Source organism: Chinchilla lanigera, unplaced genomic scaffold (assembly GCF_000276665.1).
Source record: "Chinchilla lanigera isolate Chin_1 unplaced genomic scaffold, ChiLan1.0 scaffold00144, whole genome shotgun sequence".
Taxonomy (NCBI): domain Eukaryota; kingdom Metazoa; phylum Chordata; class Mammalia; order Rodentia; family Chinchillidae; genus Chinchilla; species Chinchilla lanigera.
Window position 1 is genome coordinate 1,730,537 of NW_004955545.1, and position 20,395 is coordinate 1,750,931.

A 20,395-nucleotide genomic window follows, 5' to 3' on the forward strand; every position below is an offset into this window, starting at 1 on the left:
TCAGCATCCACGCGATGGCGGGCAGCGTTGTCTTTGGTGAGGGCTGGAGGGACGCATTAGGAGTGTGCTAGCTGTGCTAGCTGGAGCGACTAAGGGGCTTAGAAGGGAAGAATATGCCTAGGACAGTGCAGAGAGGAGACGGAAACGGGACAGAAAACCGTGGGTCCCCAACCCCTCACCCTCTCCGGAGCTGCACAACCCAGGCCGGATTTCCCGCCACTTGCGGGCGGCCCCACCTCCCGGCTCTCAGTGGGTAGAGCCTGAGAGTTCTAGGCCACGCCCTGGCCACCCCCCGTGCTCCTCAGCGGTCCCTGGGCCGCGAGGCCACACCCACCTCGGAGTCCCCCCACCCCCAGTCTGCGCGTGGCCCCGCCAGGGGGCGCAGGATTGCGCGCCGCGCGTCTGTCGCACACACCCCCTCCGCCCCGCGCGCCGGCAGTTCCAGCCTGCGAGGCGAGGCTCCCAGCCCCGGGCTGCGCCGGCTCCCAGTGCCAGGGGTTGGGGCTCAGGATGGCGGCGGCGGGGTCCTGGCGGCCGGGCGCGTAGGCGGCAGGCGTCATGGAGGCGGAGCAGCGGCCGGCCGCGGGGGTCGGCGAGGGGACGACCCCTGGGCTGGAGGCGGTGCCTCCCACAGCTCCCACGCCGACCGCCGCGGCCTCGGGTCCGACCCTTGGGTCCGCGTCCGAGCCGAAGAGGAGGCCGCTCGGGACTCTGCTGCAGCCCACGGTCAACAAGTTCTCGCTTCGGGTGTTCGGCAGCCACAAAGCAGTGGAAATCGAGCAGGAGCGCGTGAAATCGGCGGGGGCCTGGATCATCCACCCCTACAGCGACTTCCGGTACTGGGGGCCTGCAGGGAGAGGGGACACCGATCCCACCCCACGGGCAGCGACGCAGGTCCAAGCCCGCCCCACCCTCCGCTGTCACCCAGGTGTCCCGGGCGAGACAGGAGTCACCTACCCCGACCTAGCCCGGGAATTCCTGGGCAGGATATCCCCGGCCACAGGTCCGACGTGACTTGTCAGGGATTTCCAGAGACCTTGTATTTCTAGTGTCAGCAACCCAGAGCCCCTCTGGACCCCCTCTGGACCGGAGACTACCGAGTCTGGAGCCTCTGCGTCCTGCAGTCCTGTTGGTTGGCATCTGGGAAATTATGTCGTATCCCAAGACCCAGGGTCAGCCTGCGGGAGAAGCCTAGCTCCGCTCTGTCCCATTCTCACCCCTAGCACCTGCCCCATCAGCGGAACAGGTTGCCTGGAAAAAATAGGAGCGCTGGAAAGGGTAGGGGGCCAGACCGCAGCTCGGTTGCTGTCCTTGGTGCTGACGGCGGGGTGCGGCGGGGCGGGGCCAGTTCCCAGCGACTGGGCCCCGTGCGACCACCGCCCCACCGCCCAGCGACTCCCGGAGAGGAGGAACGGAGGGTGGGGGTAGGGCCTTTTCACAGTCCCTATCAGACTGTACCTCTACATCAAGGTCGCTAGGGGAGGAGAGCAGCCCTGTCCTTGGGGGAAATGAAGGACAGTTTTTGGAGGAGGTGGAGGTGTGTGCAGCGGGGAGAGAAGAAACGGGATGAGGTGTGAGTCTGGAGGCTGGAAACACAATCGCAGACCCAGACATTGTCGGGAATCCAGACAAACACTCTCCCTAAATGTTGCTCTTCTTCCCATTGTCTCTTGGCTTCTCCTGCCTCACTCCCCGCGTCGCGCACCTTTTCTGGTCTCCCGTGGTGCTGTCCCTCTCTTCCTGCAGTTCACCTTCAGACACAGCCCCAGAAGCTGTGCGCCCCTTAGGATGCACTTCTTCCCCATCCCCTCTCCTGCATCACCCGCTGGGCTTGTGACCGCCGTGAGTCAGGCTGTGAAGATCCTCTGCTGGTTAGGCAAACCCTCCTTCCCTCCCTCGCCCAGCGTCTCACAGCTCAGGATTTCTCCTCAGCAGCCCGGGAGAAAGGGGGAGGGGGTGCAAGGGTTTGTTGTTGAATGAAAGCTCACAGCCTGAGAGGTTTCCTGGAGGCTGGACTTGGGAACCACCCAGAGTCTTGGAGGGGCTAAAAAAAAAAATTGATTTGACAGGCAGTCAGGAGGGGCTGTATCCTGGGCTTATGCTGGGATTAGATGTGTCCTAGAATTAAAATCACTATAGGAAATTGAGTCCCTCAGATTATCCAATGATTTTCGTCTGAATGAGGCTTCCCCCAGCTCCCTCCTGACCTCTTCTTTGCACAGCTTCTGCCACAGCAGTGCAGTCTCCCCTGCGCATGCCCTTGCTTGGCTCAGCCAGAGTCCAGTGGGCACAGGGAGGTGAGAGAAGGAAAAGAACACAGAGATCAAACTGTGCTGCCTCAGGATCCCTTGCGGAACTCCTCTGTGTGTGCGGCACCCACCCCAGGTGCTGGGAGGGGAGGGACATCCTCAGAAAGCTCAGTTCAGACGGGAGGCGGGAAAACCACCCCTACCCTGGGACAGGGATGAGCAGGTTTTCATGGAGAAACAGGATTCATGGGTCCAACTGTGCTGGCGAGGAGGAGTGGGGTGGGGAAGGCTGAGGAGTACAAGAAGTCCTAGGCTAGGAATGGGCAAAGAGCTGGTGATGAGAAAAGCAGCAACCTTTTCAGAGGTCTGCAAAAAAAGGGTGGGTGAGTCATAACACCAACTAGGGCTTCTATAGCACTGTTACATCCATTGTCTTATTGGAAATTTTTCCAACAACAATGTGATATTAGCCCAGGGCACTGTATCTATAAATTTTTCCTTTTTGGGGGGTTACTGGGAATCAAACTCAGGATCTTGCGCTTCCAGGCAGTGTTTGTGCTGCTCAGCTATATCCCCAGCCCTTTATCTTTAAATTTTAAAAAAAGGTTTGATAATGATGCATAAATATTACATAGTAATGATCATGTAATAGCTATCTGTGTTACTAAATTGCTGAATTGTCTAGGCTGGGCTCAAACTTGGGATCCTCCTGCCTCAGACTTCCATGGTGCTGGGATTACAGGCATGTGCTACCGCACCCAGTTCACTTGTCTGTTTTATTTTGTTTTTTTGAGACAGAGTCTCCCTATGTAGTTCTGGCTGCCCTTGAACTCACTATGTGTCCCAGGCTGGGCTCAAACTTGCAGCAGTCCTCCTGCCTCAGACTCCTGAGAGTGCTGGGATTACAGGCATGTGCCACCATGCCCGGCTATTTACATTTTCTCCTAATGGACATCTGGGTTGTTCCCAAATTTAGTCCCACTATGAGCATTCCCACACATTTCTCCTGGAGCATATGTTTCCTTTGGGTGTGTATACACCTAGGAAAGGAAGTTCTGGGTGGCAAGAAATGCGAATGTTAGCCTTTACCAGATAATGCTGACCTGTTTTCCAATTAGTGGTCCCAGTTTCACTCCCAGGGGCTGTAAATGGTCATTCTGTATTCTGTATTCTTGCCCACTCCCAGCCATGCCAGACTAGCTTCTGTCAGTCTAGTGGCTGATGAGATATCACGGTGGTCTTAGTGCCCATCCTACTCCCACCTTAGGTTTTACTGGGACCTGATCATGCTGCTGTTGATGGTGGGGAACCTCATTGTACTGCCTGTGGGCATCACTTTCTTCAAAGAAGAGAACTCTCCCCCTTGGATTGTCTTCAATGTCCTCTCTGATACTTTCTTCCTACTGGATCTGGTGCTCAACTTCCGTACGGGCATTGTGGTGGAGGAGGGCGCTGAGATCCTGTTGGCACCTCGGGCCATCCGCACACGCTACCTGCGTACCTGGTTCCTGGTTGACTTCATCTCCTCCATCCCAGTGGATTACATCTTCCTGGTGGTGGAGCTGGAGCCCCGGCTGGACGCTGAGGTCTACAAAACAGCTCGGGCCCTGCGCATTGTTCGCTTCACCAAGATCCTCAGCCTACTGCGGTTGCTCCGCCTCTCCCGCCTCATCAGATACATACACCAGTGGGAGGAGGTGGGGCAGGGAGGTGGGCAGGGGGCTCACAGACCCCTCAAGGGCAGGCTGTATGGGTGGGGTTCCTGGTGACTTTATGGGGTAGGGCAGTCGGGTGGGCCTTCCATGGGTGAGTTCTTTCCAAAACCGGTGAGGAAGAAGCAGGGATAGAATAAGGGTCTGGATAATGAGGCCTGCAGTGGGGATAGGCAGCAAGAGGGTGGAGCCCAGCAGCTAGACAAACACATTAGGGTTAGTTGATTCTGAGTAGAAGATGGGGTACAGAGAAGGCTGTAGCTGTATCTTCAGGGCAAGAGCTTAATAGTTCATGGTAGAGCCTCTCAAATCACATTGCCTGTGGTCATATCCCAGGCTTATTATTCACTAATATATGAGGACTTGTTTTCCTCTTCTTTAAGGTGAAAATATTACACTTTGGTTTTAAGAACTGAAGTAGTGGCCTGTAATCCCAGCACTTGGGAGGGTGAGGCAGGAGGATCATTGCCAGCTCCAGGTCAGGCTGGGTTACAAAGGGAGTTCAAGGCCAGCCTGAACTGCATAGTGAAACCTTGTCTCAAAAAGACCAAAAAAAAAAAAAAAAAAGAAATAAAGTAGTTAACACATAAAAGATACTCAGAAAAGTGTCAGGGTGTGGTGGTAAATGCCTGTGATCCCAGCACTGTGGGAGGTTAAAATAAGAGGATCAGAAGTTCAGACCCAGGCTGGGCATCTTAGTAATTTCGCCAGACCCTGTTTCAAAATAAAAAATAAGGGACTGGGGGTTTAGCTCAGTGGCACAGTGCCTGCCTGGCAAGTGTGAGGTCATGAGTTCAATTTCTGGTACCAGAAAAAATAAATAAATAAAGATATAAAAAGGGGTGGGGCTATAGCTCGGTATGAAGGCCCTGGATTCAATTCCCAGTGGCACACACGCACCTGGAACATAGTAAATTCTTGTTAAATTAGCTTTTATTATTGTTGGAAAGGAAATGATCATTAATCCTTACACACATGCCCTGGGGACATTACATTGTGAAATGCCCTTCTCCTCTTGTCCAGTCTACACTTGAGCAATTTGTGCAGTGGACCTATTTGAGTCTCTGCGATCATACTTGTGAAATTCTGGGCATATCATTGGCCTCAATTTTCCTATCTGGAAGAGATACTGTATGAAAGTAATAAAGGTTAGGCATGAAGTCCATCCCTGTAATCCCAGCTAATCAGTCATCCAAGACAGGAGGATCACATGTTCAAGGCCAGTCTGCGGAACTTAGTGAGATCCTGTCTCAGAAAGGCTGGGGGAGGGCCAAGGATATAGCTCAGCGGCACAAGCACCTGCCTGGCAAGCGCAGGGTCCTGAGTTTGATTCCTGGTACCAAAAAATAAAAAATGAAAAGGGCTGGGGATGTAGCTCAGTGGTAGAGTGTTTGCTGGGTACACGCAACATGCACATGGCCCTGGATTCATTCTCCAGCATCTCTCTCTCTCTCACACACACACACACACACACACACACACACAATGAGATTAATAGCACAACCTACCTTGTATTAGCTATGTATGTATGCTATAAAATTATACAAATAAATAATAGCAGCTGGGCGTGGTGGTGCACACCTGTAATCCTAGCACCTGGGAGGCTGAGGTAGGAGGATTGCTGCAAGTTTGAGACCAGCCTGGGCTACAAAGTGAGCTCAAAGCCAGCCTAAACTGCATAGTGAGACCCTGTCTCAAAAAAAAAAAGACAACCCCCCCAATAAATAATAGCCATTTTTTTTTTTAAATTCAGGGGGGCTAGGGCAAGGTAGAAGTTCAAAGAGAATTTGCAAAGCTAGGACTGGAGGAGGACTAGCAGGGAGGGTTCCTGTCCACAGCAGCCCCTCCTCGGACTCCTCAGATCTTTCACATGACCTATGACCTGGCCAGCGCTGTGGTTCGCATCTTCAACCTCATTGGGATGATGCTGCTGCTCTGTCACTGGGATGGCTGTCTGCAGTTCCTGGTCCCCATGCTTCAGGACTTCCCTCCCGACTGCTGGGTCTCCATGAACCGCATGGTGGTGAGAAGCCCCCACAGCTCTGCTGCTCCTGGGCTTTCTAAGGGCTCTTCTGCCTGAGCATCCGGGAGCAAGAGGTGGGAGATGATCAAGAAAGAAGATAGGAGCAGGTGGGGAGGAGGGAGGAAAAGGGTAAGATATCCAGAAGTACCTGTATATTGGAAGGAAGAGGCAAGGAAAGAAGCCTACACAATAGCCGAGGCCCCCAACCTACAAGAATTCCCTTTTGCTTTGGGGACCCCAGAACCAAACAGGGGCCGTCTAGGAGGAAGGTCTGAAGCAGAAGGGGCAGGTAGAACTAAAAGTGAGAGAAAGGGGCAGGTGCAGAACACGGCTCAGAAAGAACCATGCCCATCTTTGCCATCTGCTCTGCCCCCCAGAACCACTCGTGGGGCCGCCAGTACTCCCATGCCCTGTTCAAGGCCATGAGCCACATGCTGTGCATTGGCTATGGACAGCAGGCTCCTGTGGGCATGCCTGACGTCTGGCTCACCATGCTCAGCATGATTGTGGGCGCCACATGCTACGCCATGTTCATTGGCCATGCCACTGCTCTCATCCAGTCCCTGGACTCTTCCCGGCGCCAGTACCAGGAGAAGGTCAGCAGGGAAAGGAGAGGGAAGGGGTGCATGGGGAGGTGCTGGAGACCGGGTAACTCGACCCGAGGCCCGTTCTGATGTGTGCTCCTGCTGGATCTCTGTGTGCCTCCCTGCCCCGTGTCCATTCGTCCCACGCCTTGTGTGACCTCTTCCTTGTCTGGACCTATGCCTCTGTCACTGGACCCCTCCCCTGCCCATATCTGCATTTTCCTGTCACTGTGGTGTGTGTCATCTCTGTATCCACCATCATTCACACGTCCCTGTGGCCCTGTGCACCTACATCTGGCTCCGTGTCTCACACCTCTGGGTCTGACCTATCTGTGACCTTCCATATGCCCTGTGTCCTCTTCTGCTGGCCGTGGGTTGGCCCTGAAGTACAAGCAGGTGGAACAGTACATGTCCTTCCACAAGCTGCCCGCTGACACCCGGCAGCGCATCCACGAGTACTACGAGCACCGCTACCAGGGCAAGATGTTCAATGAGGACAGCATCTTGGGGGAACTGAGCGAGCCGCTGCGAGAGGTGGGCCAGGCTGGGCCCTGAACAGGGCTCTTCTGGGATCGGGGCTTCTGGAGGTGCTGTCTAGGGTGGGGGTGTTTGTCAGCAGATGCTCTTATAGGGAGGGAGATTTGCAGAGGGCCCCAAGTATTTGGGGGAAAGGAGTTGATGGGCTGAAGTGTTTCTTAAGCATCTTAAAAGGGCTGAGTTTCCAGGGGAGGACTGCAGGGGTTTGTGTTTGGAGGGATGGTTCCATGGAGCCCTATGGGAGTGCTCTGAAGACAAGGGCTTGGGGATGGTCCAGGGCCCCTGCAGCACCTTTATCTTTTGGCAGATCCTGACCCAAGGGGTGGAGTTTCTGGAAATAAATGGGTTTGGTGGGAGCATCTTGGGCCAGGGCACACAACCTGTCTGACAGGCCCCTCTTCTGCCCAGGAGATCATTAATTTCACCTGCCGGGGCCTGGTGGCCCACATGCCACTGTTTGCCCATGCCGATCCCAGCTTTGTCACTGCGGTTCTCACCAAGCTGCGCTTTGAGGTCTTCCAGCCGGGGGACCTTGTGGTGCGGGAAGGCTCTGTGGGCAGGAAGATGTACTTCATCCAGCACGGGCTGCTCAGTGTGTTGGCACGTGGCGTCCGGGACACCCGTCTGACTGATGGATCCTACTTTGGGGGTCAGCAAGCCTCCGGGAGGGTGGTGGGGTCACAACCACTGGATGAAGGGCAACTGCTCCCTGGGATCAGGGTCCCTACCCAGCTGTGCTGCACAGTCACCTGGTGCTCCAGCCCAGTCCTGCTAAGTGAGGGGAGCTGGGCCAGGGACTCAGGCTCTATAGTTTTTAAATCTTCTCAGGAGATTCCAGTGCACAGCCAGGTTCTAAATTACTGGGCTAGAAGGCCTTTTGGGGCTCTTAACCACTGACATCTAAGGAGCCTTGTCTTTAGGAAAAGATAGGGATGGAGTAGAGTTGTCCCAGGGGCTTGAGTGGCGCTGTCCTGGTGGCATGATTCAGGGACTCGGCTTGTGACGGTGGGGTGGGGCAGCTCTGAAGCTGGTGCCCAAAGTGATTCGAAGCTCATGTAACCTCCCAGCCCCAAGCCACCCAAGACCTCCAGCATCTCCATCCATGTGCATTTTGCCTTGCCCACTTTGGCACTGCTTTTCTTCTCCAGGGTGGTCCTTGGTCTTCATCCTATGGGATGGGAAGGGAGGTACACAGGGTAAGTTGTCCCGGCTGTGCTCCTGGGGATAGAGCAGTGGAGCTGCATCTGGGATGAAAGTGAAACTGGATGGAGTCACTAGCAGTCTGGAGGCCAGCAAGACCTGCTTTTTTTTTTGAGACAGAAGTCTTAGGGCCGGGGATGTAGCTCAGCAGCACAGTGCCTGCCCAGCAAGCACGAGGTCGTGAGTTCAATTCCCAGTCCAAAAAAAAATGAGACAGGGTCTTGCTATGTAGCTCAGGCTGGTCTAAACCTCACAGTGATCCTCCTGCCTCAGCCTCCCAAGTGCTGGGATTCCAGGCATTGTTACCATGCCCGGCTATGCTTGTCAGTTTTAATATGAAGAGAGTAAAGACTGGGAGAGTTGCACAGAAATTGTGCAGGTCTGGAGAGAGACAATGCTTGGAGCACTTAGGGACTCTGAATAGAGGAGCAGGGTAAGCATTGGGTTCTCCCAAGTCTAGGGAGGGCTCTGAGGACAGCGGTTCTGAGCCTCCTTCTAACTTCCGCAGAGATCTGCCTGCTGACACGGGGCCGGCGCACGGCCAGTGTTCGGGCTGACACCTACTGCCGCCTCTACTCCCTAAGCGTGGATCACTTCAATGCCGTGCTTGAGGAATTCCCGATGATGCGCCGGGCTTTTGAGACTGTGGCCATGGACCGGCTGCGCCGCATCGGTGAGGCCTGTCCACCCTGTCAGCTCTGGGTCCTGGCTGTGCTTCACCCCATCTCCAGAGCCAGGAGCCCAGCACTTCAGTGTCACATTCCACCCCACCCCCTAGTCCCAGCAAGTGCCCCAGCAGGACTTTCAGCACGGGCTCACTGTCCTCAGCATGTCTTACCCCTGGAGGCACCACCCAAGTTCACATGCCCTGAGACCTTCTTCTAAGTACCCGTCCCTCAACCTCACATCTTGGGCCAGGGATATAGCTCAGTGGTACAGCGCCTACCTGGCAAGTGCAAGGTCCTGAGTTCGATTCCTGGTACCAAAAAAAAAAAAAGAATACCTCACCATCTTGACCCATACCCACTCCCTCCCACCTGTCTCCAGTCCCTGTCCCCCATCAGCTTCTCCACACTCCTGACTCCTCCCAGTTCCTACTCTGAAGCCCACCCACAGTCCCCGACTCCACCTAGATAGCCTCACATTCTTCGATATCCAACCTCTATCTTGGATTCCTTCCCTATCCTTAACGCTTCCCTCCTGGGGCAACTTCTAGGCAAGAAGAATTCCATACTGCAGCGAAAACGCTCAGAGCCAAGTCCAGGCAGCAGCAGTGGCATCATGGAGCAGCACCTGGTCCAACACGATAGGGACATGGCCCGAGGTGTTCGGGGCCTGGCCCCAGGCACAGGAGCTCGGCTCAGCGGGAAACCAGTGCTGTGGGAGCCACTGGTTCACGCGCCTCTGCAGGCAGCTGCTGTGACCTCCAACGTGGCCATTGCCCTGACTCACCAGCGGGGCCCTCTGTCCCTTTCCCCCGACTCTCCAGCAGCCCTCCTGGCTCGTTCTGCTCGGCGCTCAGCAGGCTCCCCAGCCTCCCCGCTGGTGCCTGTCCGAGCTGGCCCTCTGCTGGCACAGGGGCCGTGGGCATCCACCTCCCGCCTGCCTGCCCCATCCGCTCGAACCCTCCATGCCAGCCTTTCGCGGGCAGGGCGCTCCCAGGTGTCCCTGCTGGGCCCTCCTCCAGGAGGAGGTGGACGTAGGTTAGGACCTCGGGGCCGCCCGCTCTCAGCCTCCCAACCTTCTCTGCCTCAGCGGGCGACAGGTGATGGCTCTCCTAGGCGGAAGGGCTCAGGAAGTGAGCGCCTGCCCCCCTCGGGGCTCCTGACCAAGCCTCCAGGGACAGCCCAGCCACCCAGGCCACCAGTGCCAGAGCCAGCCACCCCCAGGGGCCCCCAGCTCTCTGCCAATATGTGAAACCCTTGGTTACACAGGCCTTAGCTCGTAGGGTGCAACAGTATGTGCCCAAGGGCAGACGCCTCTTGGGGAAGGCCCAGAGGACTCAAAAGGCTGCCCTGTGGGAGTGCCTCCCTTATCACCATGAAGATGTTCTCTGTATCCTAAGCTCAAACAGCCACAGCTTGTCTGACATCTTAGTCCATTCACCCATCTGTCCGGTGTACCGAGCCCACACGGTGAAGGCATCGTGCTGGGCACTGTATGTCTCCACTGCCAAATAGAAGAGACTCAGAGCCCTCTGCCCAGGGTACTTCCTGGCCCTGGTCCTGCCCGGTGCAGGCCTGGGCCCCTGACCCTTCCCTTTACTAAGCACAAGTACTTGCCACCGCCATCACTGCCAAGTAACTAGATGTTTCTGTTCCCTGGCGATGGCCCTACAGGGCCAGCCTGGTGTGGTTATCTTCCTGTCCCTTTAGTGTAGTTGGGTACTGTCAACTACCTGTGCCTCCATTGCTGCCGACAAATGTCTTGGGTCCTGAGTGTGGGCATCCACCTTTGGCTTCCCACTGCCACCTGTGGACCCTCCGAGTCTACACCCTCTGAGTGGGAACACGCATCTGTCTGTGTGGTAGGACTCTCTTTGCCTAAGCTAGGAGCCGTCTCTTCCCTGTGGCCCAGCCCCTGTGGTGTCCTCCCCTGAAGCTAAGGGACAGCTGGCACCTCCTTAGTGTGCTAACCTAGATTCCCTCAGGTGGGGGTAAGTAGCTGAACCCTGATGTGACCTTTTCTTTGTCTTATTCAGTTATTTATTTTGTTCACCTATTTACCTGACCCGCCATGCCAGCTTCTGTGGTCTTCGACAATGCCGTCAGCAATATTCGAACCCTCTCCCTATGTAGGTAAGGGCAGGAGGGGCTGCCTGAGAAGGGGAGGAAGACATTTTCACTGATGGGTTTTTCCCTTCTGGGTCTGCTGCTGGTGCAGGAGTAAGGGGAGGGCCCGAGGTATCCAAGCCTGGGGAAGGGCAGCCCAGCCAGCCCCTCCACCTTCTCAGGGACAAGAGTAATCCCTGACCCACCCCTCTGTCCCCTCTCCTTTTCTGCAGCATCAAAGAATGTGGGTGCCAGGGCCCTAAATCTCCTTTCTTTTTGGGGGAGAGTTCTGGGGTTCTTGGTGTATGGGAGAAGTTTTATTATTGTTCTCAAACAGCTGAGTTTAAAAAGAAAATAGATACCCATTTTGGCTCCTGGTTTATGTGTGGGAATAAAGTGGGTATGAAGGAATTTCTGGGTGCAGGAGGGGACCCCGGACCCAGCTAGGCTTGAGGTGTCATGACAGGGGCCAGGGGAGTAGTCTGCAAGCACAGCACCAAGGCTGTGCTGGACAAGATGAGCCTGCCCAGCTGGCTCTTAGGTCACCCCAGCATCCATCTGTCCCAACCTCCCCCAAAGTGTGCTTTGATGTCTCTATCAGACACCACAAGGGGGTAGCCTGTCCTGGCTGGAGGCCATCAGGAGGAGGTGGCATTGTCCCCAAATGATCATGAGGGCCACAAAGGACAATGATGGGCTGCATAGACATAAAGTGTTGTGAAATAGTGATTCTGGGGAGGCTGTGGACAAGACGGCCCTGTCTCCTCTCCCCAGCCCCAGGGATGGGAACCCTGGAGGAAGGGAATTAACCAGCCAAGCTGAGATTAAAGGATCAAGACATGTTAGGGATTGGATGCAGAGAATGTAGGATCAGGATCGGTGCTGCCAGGCAGCCAGTGTATAATTGGACACAGACTTTCAGGGGCTATGAGACACAGAGAGGAGGAGGGGTGCCCTAGAATAGGGCTAGATGGCAGATGTGGCCTGAGACAGGGAGCGTGGGAGTACAGAGACAGAGGAGGGGCCGTGTGGGGAGGGAGCCAGGTGGGCAGGAGGGGATACAGGGTGGGAGGCCTGGGTCAGAGGAAGAAGGCGTCTCAGGAGATGCTCAGGACTCGCATGATGTTGGTATAGCCAGAGCCAGGTCGCCAGCCTGTCACCACAATCACCAGATCCCCAACATGGAGGAAGCCACGAAGCTTTCCTAGGGGAGGGAAAGATGACAGTCACTGAGGGATGCAAGGCAGCCCCGTCACCAAGAGCTGCCTCACTCTCCATCTCAAGGCCACCCTGCAGGGAATGGGGAGCCTGAAGCGAACTGGGGTGCTGCAGGAACGTGACAACCTCGGTGTGTAAAAGCTGCCTGTCCCTGAGCGGAACGGTGCACATCTTGCTAAGTAGCAAGCTGAGGCAATGCTGATAGGAAGAGATCAGATACGATTATATGACAGTTGTAAATCTGATCTTAGCTCCAGATGTTCCAGCTTTCTCCGATGTCACACTGGGCTCTAGCCACCTGGCGCAGGCAGCAGCTGGGCCCTGCCCTCTCTCCCTCTTCATGGCTCGGCCTAACCTCCCCCTGTTTAGACTCGGAGTTACTTCTCAGTCTTAGTGACTCTTGGAGGGAAAATCTGGGAGCAGAGGAGATAGGCAAGGCTCTGTAGGTGTGGGAAGCTGGTTTGGGGGTCTCCCGTGTAAGTGCCGGGGAAGCAGGAAGGAAGGTCTCGGAATCTCACCACTTTCAATGCCAAATTGGACCCGGCGATCCACATCATCCGCCCAGATGGCCTCTGGAGGTTCACTGTAGAGCACAGGGAAGACTCCTCTGCATAGATGGATCTGGCGCGCAGCCTGGGCAGAGCGGGTGACAGCAACGACTGCCGCCCGAGGTCGGTACCGAGACAGAAGCTGGGCTGAGCTGCAGGAGACAGAGAAGGTCAGCCCAGAGCAGGCAAATGGTGTTGAACCAGTAAACAAGGTGTGGCCAACAAGCTACGTGACCCTGAGTAAGTCATCGTACTTCTCTGGGCCTGGGGTCCCACCCTGTGAAACCAGGGTAAGAATACCTTCCCTTCCTACCACACGAGGAAGACATGCGATAGTAAAGGTACACAACATGAGATAAAGACAAAACTCTCAGAAACATACAACGGCCAGACATGGTGGCGTATGCCTGCACTCCCAGCACTTGGGAGGCTGAAGCAGGAGGATAATATCCATGAATTCAAGGCCAGCCTGGGCTACATAGTGAATTCAAGACATCCTGAACTGCATAGCAAGACCCTGTCTCAAAGAAAGAAAGAAAGAGAGGAAGAAAGAGAGAGAAAAGTTTTAGAGAATGTACATTATATAGCACTTGATTCTACATAGAACTTAATGTCTCTTATTAATTCTCAGAACCCCATGAGGAACAAATGACTAATTCACAGGCCTGAGGAGATGAGCAGGCTCACACAGCCCGGTGAGTTACCCAAGGCCTCATTGCTGAGTTTCAGAGCAAAGACTTGAACTCAGACCTACTGGGCCTTTGAGCAACACCCCAGCATTTTAAAGCTCTGTGGGCTAGAGGGACCTTCCTGCAGCCCCAGGAGCCCAAAGGCCTCGAAGCCGGTGTGCTCAGTGATGCCATGTGCCCTGCCAGTGCCCCGCAGCTCACTGGCACTTGTCCCGGTGTACTCCAAGACCTGCCTCTCCTGGCCTCCTCCTCTCATAGGGGCTTCTCTTCTTGCCCTAGGGCAATATTCTTCATCCCTGAGGATCACCCCACAGCCAGGCTGTGGCCTGCTCCTGCCCATGCCTGACTCAGCACCCTGTCTAGGCTTCCCAGCATCTCCCTCACCGGCCAGTTTTGGTCAGCACGATGATGGCAGCAGCGCAGCACTTGAAGGCAGCCTCCACAGCACCAATGGCAGTGACCTCCGTGGGGTCACGGCTCAGGGGCGCTGCCCGGCGTAGCTCCTCAAACAGCTGCCGGTGGTACACTGCGGCCTCTGCCTCCCGAGCGATCTGCAGGCAGCAGGAGGTCACGCTGGGCAGGGACACTGAGGTCCAGAAGGGGTTTAAGTTCCCTGCCCCTTTGCTTTTCATTCTAAGCTCCTACCGCGTGCTGCATCTTCACGGCCTCCACAGGGAATTTGCCCTTGGCGGTCTCCCCTGACAGCATGATGCAGTCCGCCCCATCCAGCACAGCGTTGGCCACATCACTTGTCTCTGCCCGCGTCGGCCGGGGCTTGGTGATCATGCTTTCCAGCATCTGGGGGTGCCGTGGATGGCAGTGTTGGAGGAGTCACACTCCGGGGGAACCTGTCCACAGTACTCTGACACCCCAACTCACAGACCCCTTAAAGCCAGGGTTAGAGTCACAAGCTGGCAATTGAGTTTCCTCATCTAAAAAATAGGGGTCGTGGTATCTCTACCTAACTTCATTGTTTGGGGATCAACACCAGACAGCGGAATGTGCTGCGGACCTAAGGTGTGGTATTCTCCCTCAGTGTCCCTAAAAGCTCAGAGCGTCCCAGCCCCAAGGGCTCGCTCCAGACCTGTGTGGCACAGACCACGGGCTTGCCCGCCAAGTTGCAGCGCCCAATCATCATCTTCTGAGCCAGGAAAACCTTCTCAGCTGGGATCTCGATGCCCAGATCCCCTCGTGCCACCATGATGCCATCGCTCACTTCCAGGATTTCATCAAACCTGGGCAGATGGAGGAATCAGGGCTGGAGCAGAGCCAGGAGATGCCAGAGAGAAGCAGGCAGAAAAAGAGACAATAAAAAGACTCACTTCTTCACGCCTTCGTGATTCTCAATTTTGCTGATGATTTTAATGCCCTGTCCTTCTGACCCCAGGGCATCCCGTACAGCAACCACATCGCTGGCTTTCCGCACAAAGGAGGCAAAGATGATGTCCACTCCATGCTCCACCCCGAAGCGCAGGTCCTTCACATCTTGCTCGGACAGGCTGGGCAGGTCCACCTGGACACCTGGCAAGTTCACGCCCTTCCTGCTGCCCAGAACGCCTCCATTCTCCACTTCAGTCAGCAGCCCGTCTGGGCCTGAGGGCATGGAGAGAGTGCTTCCCTCAGCAGAGAGGTCCGGCTAAAGACAAGGGAGTGGCGTCGGGGATGAGCCCCAAGAGATGGGAAATGTGTCCTCCTCTCTGCCCTTGTGGGTCCCACACACACTAGATACCAGATGGAAATCTGTGTAAGAGATGACAAACTCACGAGTTCAGCCCACCCCCAGGGTAAGGATAGGAGTCTGGGTGTGGGTGACCCCCAGACCGGTGGGCAGTATAGGGGCCTAAGGGTGAAGGGAGCGCCAAGGGGCGGGCGGCGACTGTGCTCAGCGCTCAGGTGTCATCAGGGAGGCTGGCGCGTCCGCACCAATTTTCTGGACCACAAGGGAGATGAGTCCGTCGTCAATGTAGATGCGGCCCCCCACCGGCACGACCCGGGTGATGTTGCAGTAGTCCACCCACACGGTGTTTGCGTCCCCCCGAGTCCGGAAGGCTGGGTCCACAGTCACCAGCACCTGGGTGCCCTTCACAATCTCCACTTCGGACTCGGGGCCCTAGAGCCGGAGCCAGAGAAGTGAGCTCGACGCCCGGCCCCGCCCCTCGCCCCTCGCCCGGCCAGGCCCCGCCCCTCGCCCGACCAGGCCCCGCCCCTCGCCCGGCCAGGCCCCGCCCCTCGCAGACCTCGCCCGCGCCTCTCACCCCCAGCAGGATCCCGGTGCGGATCTCAGGGCCCTTGGTGTCCAAAGCGATGCCCACTGGCCTGTAGCTGAACGGGGAGGTCGCGAAGCTCTCTGCTGCCTCCCGGATGTTGGCGATGGACTCGGCGTGGTACTGGAGGCGGAGCGGGGCGGGACTTCAGGGGAAAGTGTCTAGGACCCGGGCGTCCTTCGGTCCACCCTCCCCTCCCTCCCCACCTCGTGGGAGCCGTGGGAGAAGTTGAGTCGCGCGATGTTCATCCCGGCCTTGATCATCTCCTTGAGGCGCTCTACGGAGTGAGATGCCGGCCCTGGAACCAGAGACCCCCCTCAGACGACTTTCCACCCAAACCTGGGCGACGACCAGCCCATCACCACCCTCACAATAGACCCTGTCAATCTCTGGTTCTGTGTCTTCAATTGTGTGTGTGTGTGTGTGTGTGTGTGTGTATGTGTGTGTGTGCGCGCGCGCGCGCGCTGGAGACCCAGGGCTTTCCCAATGAGCTACGCCCCCCTGCCCTTTTAAATTTTTATTTTAGTCATGGTTTCACTAAATCACTACGTAATCCAGGCTGGGCTTGAACTCGAAATCTTCCTGTCTCCTCCTCCTGAGTGCTGGAATTACCGGTCTGCCCCATTCCTGGCTCCCCTGGATGGTTAATACGCGCTTCAACCTCGACACATTCCAACTGGACTCCTGAGGAACCTCCTGTAACTTTCCACCAGTCTTTTGACCAGTTGATAACGCCTTCCGGTTCCTCTCTTCCTCACCCTCATTCCCACCCGGTCCTTCCCATCCGTCCTTCTGGAGATTCTGAGGGCTCCGCCCTCCCGGCGCCTTCAGAATCAGACCACTTCTCACGCCTCCACCGCCACCACCCGGGCTGAGCCAGAAGCGCCGCTGCAGCAGCTTCTGTCCCTGCCCTAACCCCACCCACCCCCAATCTATTTCAGTCCAACAGCCGAGTGGTTCTGTTGAAACAGTGGTGGCGCTGGCCTGTGATCCCAGAAGTTGGGAGGCTGAGCCAGAGGATCGCCTGGAGTTCCAGGCCAGCTTGGAACATAGTGATTTCAAGGGTTAGCCTGAAATACGTAGCAATTCCTTGTCTCAAAAAACCAAAAATCGTACAAACATAAATACACACATAGAGCTGGTTGTCCGCCTGTTCAAGACCGTATAGTCTCAGCCACGTGTGGAGGACGACCTCATTCTAACAATGCCTTATGAAGCCCCGCCCTGTCCTCCCTCCTGTCTCTTCCCATCTGCTGCCCTTGCCTTGTCACTGAGTGCTGCCCTTACCTGCAACTCTCTCCCCAGCTGTCTGCAGAACTAATTCTCCCCTTTTAGGTCTCTGTGCAGTAGTGGCTGCCCTGCCCTCCCTGCCTAGGGCTGCAATCTGCCTCCCATCTCGACTCCTTGACTCCCCTTACTACACTCTACATTTCTCTTTTTTTCCATAGTATTTACTACTCTAACACACTACTTAGTTTGCAATAATTTTTATTATTTGTTGTTTTGTCGAGCTAGGGTGTCAGTTCCTTAAGGGAACTGTTGCCTGCTTTCTTCTCTGAACTGCACCCCCTCCAACTGCCCTGGGCTCCAAGCCTCGACTACTAGATGCCCAACAAATATTTGTTGAATGGCTGGAAGTGATGCTGTTGGGAGACTGAGGTAGGAGAATCATAGTTTGAGCCCAGACTGGGCAACTTAGCAACACACAAGACTCTGTGTCAGAATAAAAAAATAAAATAAAAAGCCTGGAGATAGCTGGGAATGGTGACAGATGCTTGTGATCCCAGCAGTCAGGAGGCTGAGGCAGGAGGATCACCGTGAGTTCAAAGTCAACTTAGACTACATAGTTGAGTTCAAGAGCAGCCTGAACTACATAGTGAGACTGTCTCAAAAAAAAAAAAAAAAAAAAAGCCAGTGCTGCAAAAAACAACAACAAAAAAAGATAATTGTTAAATGAATAATTCCAAAGTTGAGGAAGCACACTGAGCAGCCTTACCAATGGTCGCGATGATGCTGGTGCTTCGAGCAGCCACTGGTTCTGAGTCGATGTCCAGCAGGCAGAGGTGTTCCAGGAAGGTGTTGGCCATGGCAGCTGGCAGCTGCTGCTGCTGGAAGAAGGTGCTGCCCAGCTCCTGGGTCAGCTGGGCCACACTGGCTCGCCGCAGGTACCCCGCCAGCCCTGTGGTGGAAGGGACTGAGGGGCTGCATTTCAGCTCCCGCACGCCTTCTGCAGGCGCTTCCATGTGTGCGGAGCCAGCCCTTTGCGCTAGGCATCGTGTACACATGATCTTGTCCATGGGCATCATGTACACACAACCAAGGGGCTTACAGAGCAGGTATTAAAACGCTCTGTAATATCTTGACTTTACAATTGGGAAAAAGAGAACAGTGAAATATATCACGCAAGATCATGTGGTTTCTAAGTAACCGAGATGGGATTCAAATCTAGATCTGACCAATCCTAGGCTCAAGTTCCAGTCACCCCGCTATACCTGACTTCTGACTCCAGTCCCCCCCGCCATATTCATAGTAGCACCTCATTATCCATACCAGAATTACCCAGTTCCCTCTTCCAAGGTCCCTGTTTATTTCCTGGCAACCCCTGGCAACAGCCTGCTCCCCCGCTCCAGCTTCCATAGGCCACTAGCACTGCCCCAGGCCCAGGGCTTTAGCTGGGTCCAGGGAAGCCCTGCGAACAGCTGCACCTTCCATGCCTCTGCACTCCGAGTCTGTCTCTGTGGGTCTGCTTCACACTGTGCCCGAACCCGGAGGTCCAGGGGCTGGGGCTGAGCTGGGCTGTGCAGTGACACTAGTTAAAGTGTCACTAGTGTCTGTCCAGCTTGTATGCCAAGTGCCAGAGTCCAGGCAGCATGGGAGTGCCCCGTGGCACGCCGCAGGCTCCCGGCAGGCTCGTCGGCAGGACCTGAACAGGAGGCCCAGACCAGGGACTGCACTTTGACAGACACAGATCCACCCCAGTCCTCTGCCCAACTCCTGATTCCCAGGATAATTTCCTCCTCTGTTCCCCTTCTTACCTCCTGGAGCTCCACTGAGGATGGACTTGGCTAAGCTTCTTTGAGACTGTGAGATCCATGAGCAAAACTGCTGGGGTAGAACGTTTGGAATTGACATGGTTCCAAAACATGAGCACCGGGAGGAGAAAATGACAAAACTGCTGGTCTTATCTACAGGAGCCAGAGAATGGAGAAGGGCCGCACCCAGGGGGCAGCCGGTCCCCCAGAGCCCCTCCCCAAGCCCTGTGCTCTCTGCTCCTGCCTCTGCCATTCCCCTATCTCATCCATTTTTCTTGATCAACTTTCAATCCATTCACACTGCCTAGCCATCAACCTGAATAGAGATTTTTTTAATCATCCCCCTTTCTTTCTACTTTACTGAAGTGAGTGCTAGATGAATCTAGGGAGCAGAGGGGTCCTGAAGCCCCTAAGTCTGAAGAAATAGGAAGGGGAGCCTTTTGATAGTGTGGTGGGTGAGTGGTCGCTTGGTTTCCCCACTTGTTTTCTCGTCCGGACCACGAAATACAGAGACCACTCTGTGACGGGGGCAGTCACAACCCAAGATGAGCCCTTGAATATTCCCAGGTGTTTTTTTTTTTTAATTTTCTTTTTCCCAGGTGTTGATAAACTTCAGGCTGTTGCTGACCATGGGGTGGCTAAACATAGGAGTTAGCCTTGCCCCAGGCAAATTTCTTCAACCTGCACAAAAACTGCATGACCCAACCCCCTCCCCTACCCAGGCAGAACATTCTTTGTCTTGCTCCCTACTGCAGGGATACAGCGTAGCTTCCTCTCAGTGTAAATTCCCCTAAGAAGTGCTTTTGGACCCATCAGCCTGGCATTTAGTGCTTCTTTCTTGGGAATCCCCACAGGCCCCATTTTGGGGTGGTATGGGGCAGTCCCTGTTGGTACTTCCTTGCTGCCGCTATTGTATGACTCTTGCTGTGGGTTTAGTTCTGACGAACAGTGGGGTTCTCAGGAAGGGCTTTGGGGACATCATCATCAATCATCATCATTATCATCGTCACATTATCTACCATTTACCTGTTCACTGCCTTCCAATATTTATTGAGCACCTCCTTTCTGACAGGCCCTGAGGATGCAATAGAAGCAAAATAGATAGGGCCTCGCCAGACTCGGTGTCACATGCCTGTAATCCTAGCTACTTGGGAGGCTGAGGCAGAAGGATTGCAAGTTTGAGGCCAGCCTGGGCAATTTAGTGAAACTTTGTCTCAAAATAAAAAATTGAAAAATCCTGGGGATATAGCTCAGTACTTGCCGGGTTCAGTCCCTAGTATTGCCAAACCCAAAACCAAGCTAAACAGAAAAATATTGACAGGCTGTTTCCCATCAGTAGAATTTACAGTAGTATAGTGGAGAGAGACACTATAATGAGGTATCAAGGAAATGAATGTATAACTACACTTTGTAAGTGCTAGTAAGGCAGGGATCATGGTTCTGGAACAGATAGGCCAATAGGGAGAGCAGAGGAATGTCTTAAATTAAATTATAGCCAGGAGCGGTGACACATGCCTGTAATCCCAGCACTCAGGAGGCTGAGGCAGGAGGATTGCCATGAGTTTGAG

General features: G+C 55.0%; 2 protein-coding genes across 8 annotated transcripts; one reads left to right on the top strand and one right to left on the bottom strand.

Annotated features, from left to right (window-relative positions):
- The first annotated feature begins 403 nt into the window (after positions 1–403).
- Positions 404–13,903, top strand: Hcn3 (hyperpolarization activated cyclic nucleotide gated potassium channel 3). 2 transcript variants are annotated; one of them, XM_013508343.1, is made up of 10 exons: positions 559–836; positions 3,517–3,946; positions 5,823–5,984; positions 6,362–6,580; positions 6,956–7,102; positions 7,514–7,754; positions 8,814–8,978; positions 9,522–11,103; positions 13,474–13,537; positions 13,811–13,903. In XM_013508343.1, exons 1-8 carry the CDS (start codon positions 559–561, stop codon positions 10,220–10,222), a joined length of 2,343 nt encoding a protein of 780 aa, XP_013363797.1. In that variant the 3' UTR covers positions 10,223–11,103; positions 13,474–13,537; positions 13,811–13,903. The 2 variants fall into 2 exon arrangements, with proteins under 2 accessions (XP_005411656.1, XP_013363797.1); XM_005411599.2 differs by lacking the exons at positions 13,474–13,537; positions 13,811–13,903 and having other exon boundaries at positions 404–836; positions 9,522–11,529.
- Positions 11,896–19,096, bottom strand: Pklr (pyruvate kinase, liver and RBC). Of its 6 annotated transcripts, none has more exons than XM_013508344.1 (11): positions 18,831–19,095; positions 17,792–17,989; positions 16,002–16,093; positions 15,787–15,918; positions 15,455–15,641; positions 14,854–15,124; positions 14,616–14,766; positions 14,177–14,329; positions 13,916–14,082; positions 12,813–12,994; positions 11,896–12,280 (listed from the first exon to the last, which is right to left on the bottom strand). In XM_013508344.1, the coding sequence occupies exons 1-11, from the start codon at positions 19,078–19,080 to the stop codon at positions 12,174–12,176; spliced, it is 1,890 nt and encodes a 629-aa protein (XP_013363798.1). In that variant the 5' UTR covers positions 19,081–19,095; the 3' UTR covers positions 11,896–12,173. The 6 variants fall into 6 exon arrangements, with proteins under 6 accessions (XP_013363798.1, XP_013363801.1, XP_005411654.1 ...); XM_005411597.2 differs by having other exon boundaries at positions 12,174–12,280; positions 17,792–17,974; positions 18,831–19,096; XM_005411598.2 differs by lacking the exon at positions 18,831–19,095 and adding an exon at positions 18,501–18,615 and having other exon boundaries at positions 12,174–12,280; positions 17,792–17,974.
- Between the last annotated feature and the right edge of the window lie 1,299 nt (positions 19,097–20,395).

Coding starts and splice junctions, on each gene's coding strand:
- Hcn3 (XM_005411599.2), top strand. CDS start 559: ATGGAGGCGGAGCAGCGGCCGGCCGCGGGGGTCGGCGAGGGGACGACC. Junction 837..3,516: donor CACCCCTACAGCGACTTCCG/GTACTGGGGGCC, acceptor CTCCCACCTTAG/GTTTTACTGGGACCTGATCA. Junction 6,581..6,955: donor GGCGCCAGTACCAGGAGAAG/GTCAGCAGGGAA, acceptor TTGGCCCTGAAG/TACAAGCAGGTGGAACAGTA.
- Pklr (XM_013508344.1), bottom strand. CDS start 19,080: ATGGCAGAGGCAGGAGCAGAGAGCACAGGGCTTGGGGAGGGGCTCTGG. Junction 15,125..15,454: donor CCTTGTGGTCCAGAAAATTG/GTGCGGACGCGC, acceptor CCATGCCCTCAG/GCCCAGACGGGCTGCTGACT. Junction 14,330..14,615: donor CCGTGGTCTGTGCCACACAG/GTCTGGAGCGAG, acceptor CGGCACCCCCAG/ATGCTGGAAAGCATGATCAC.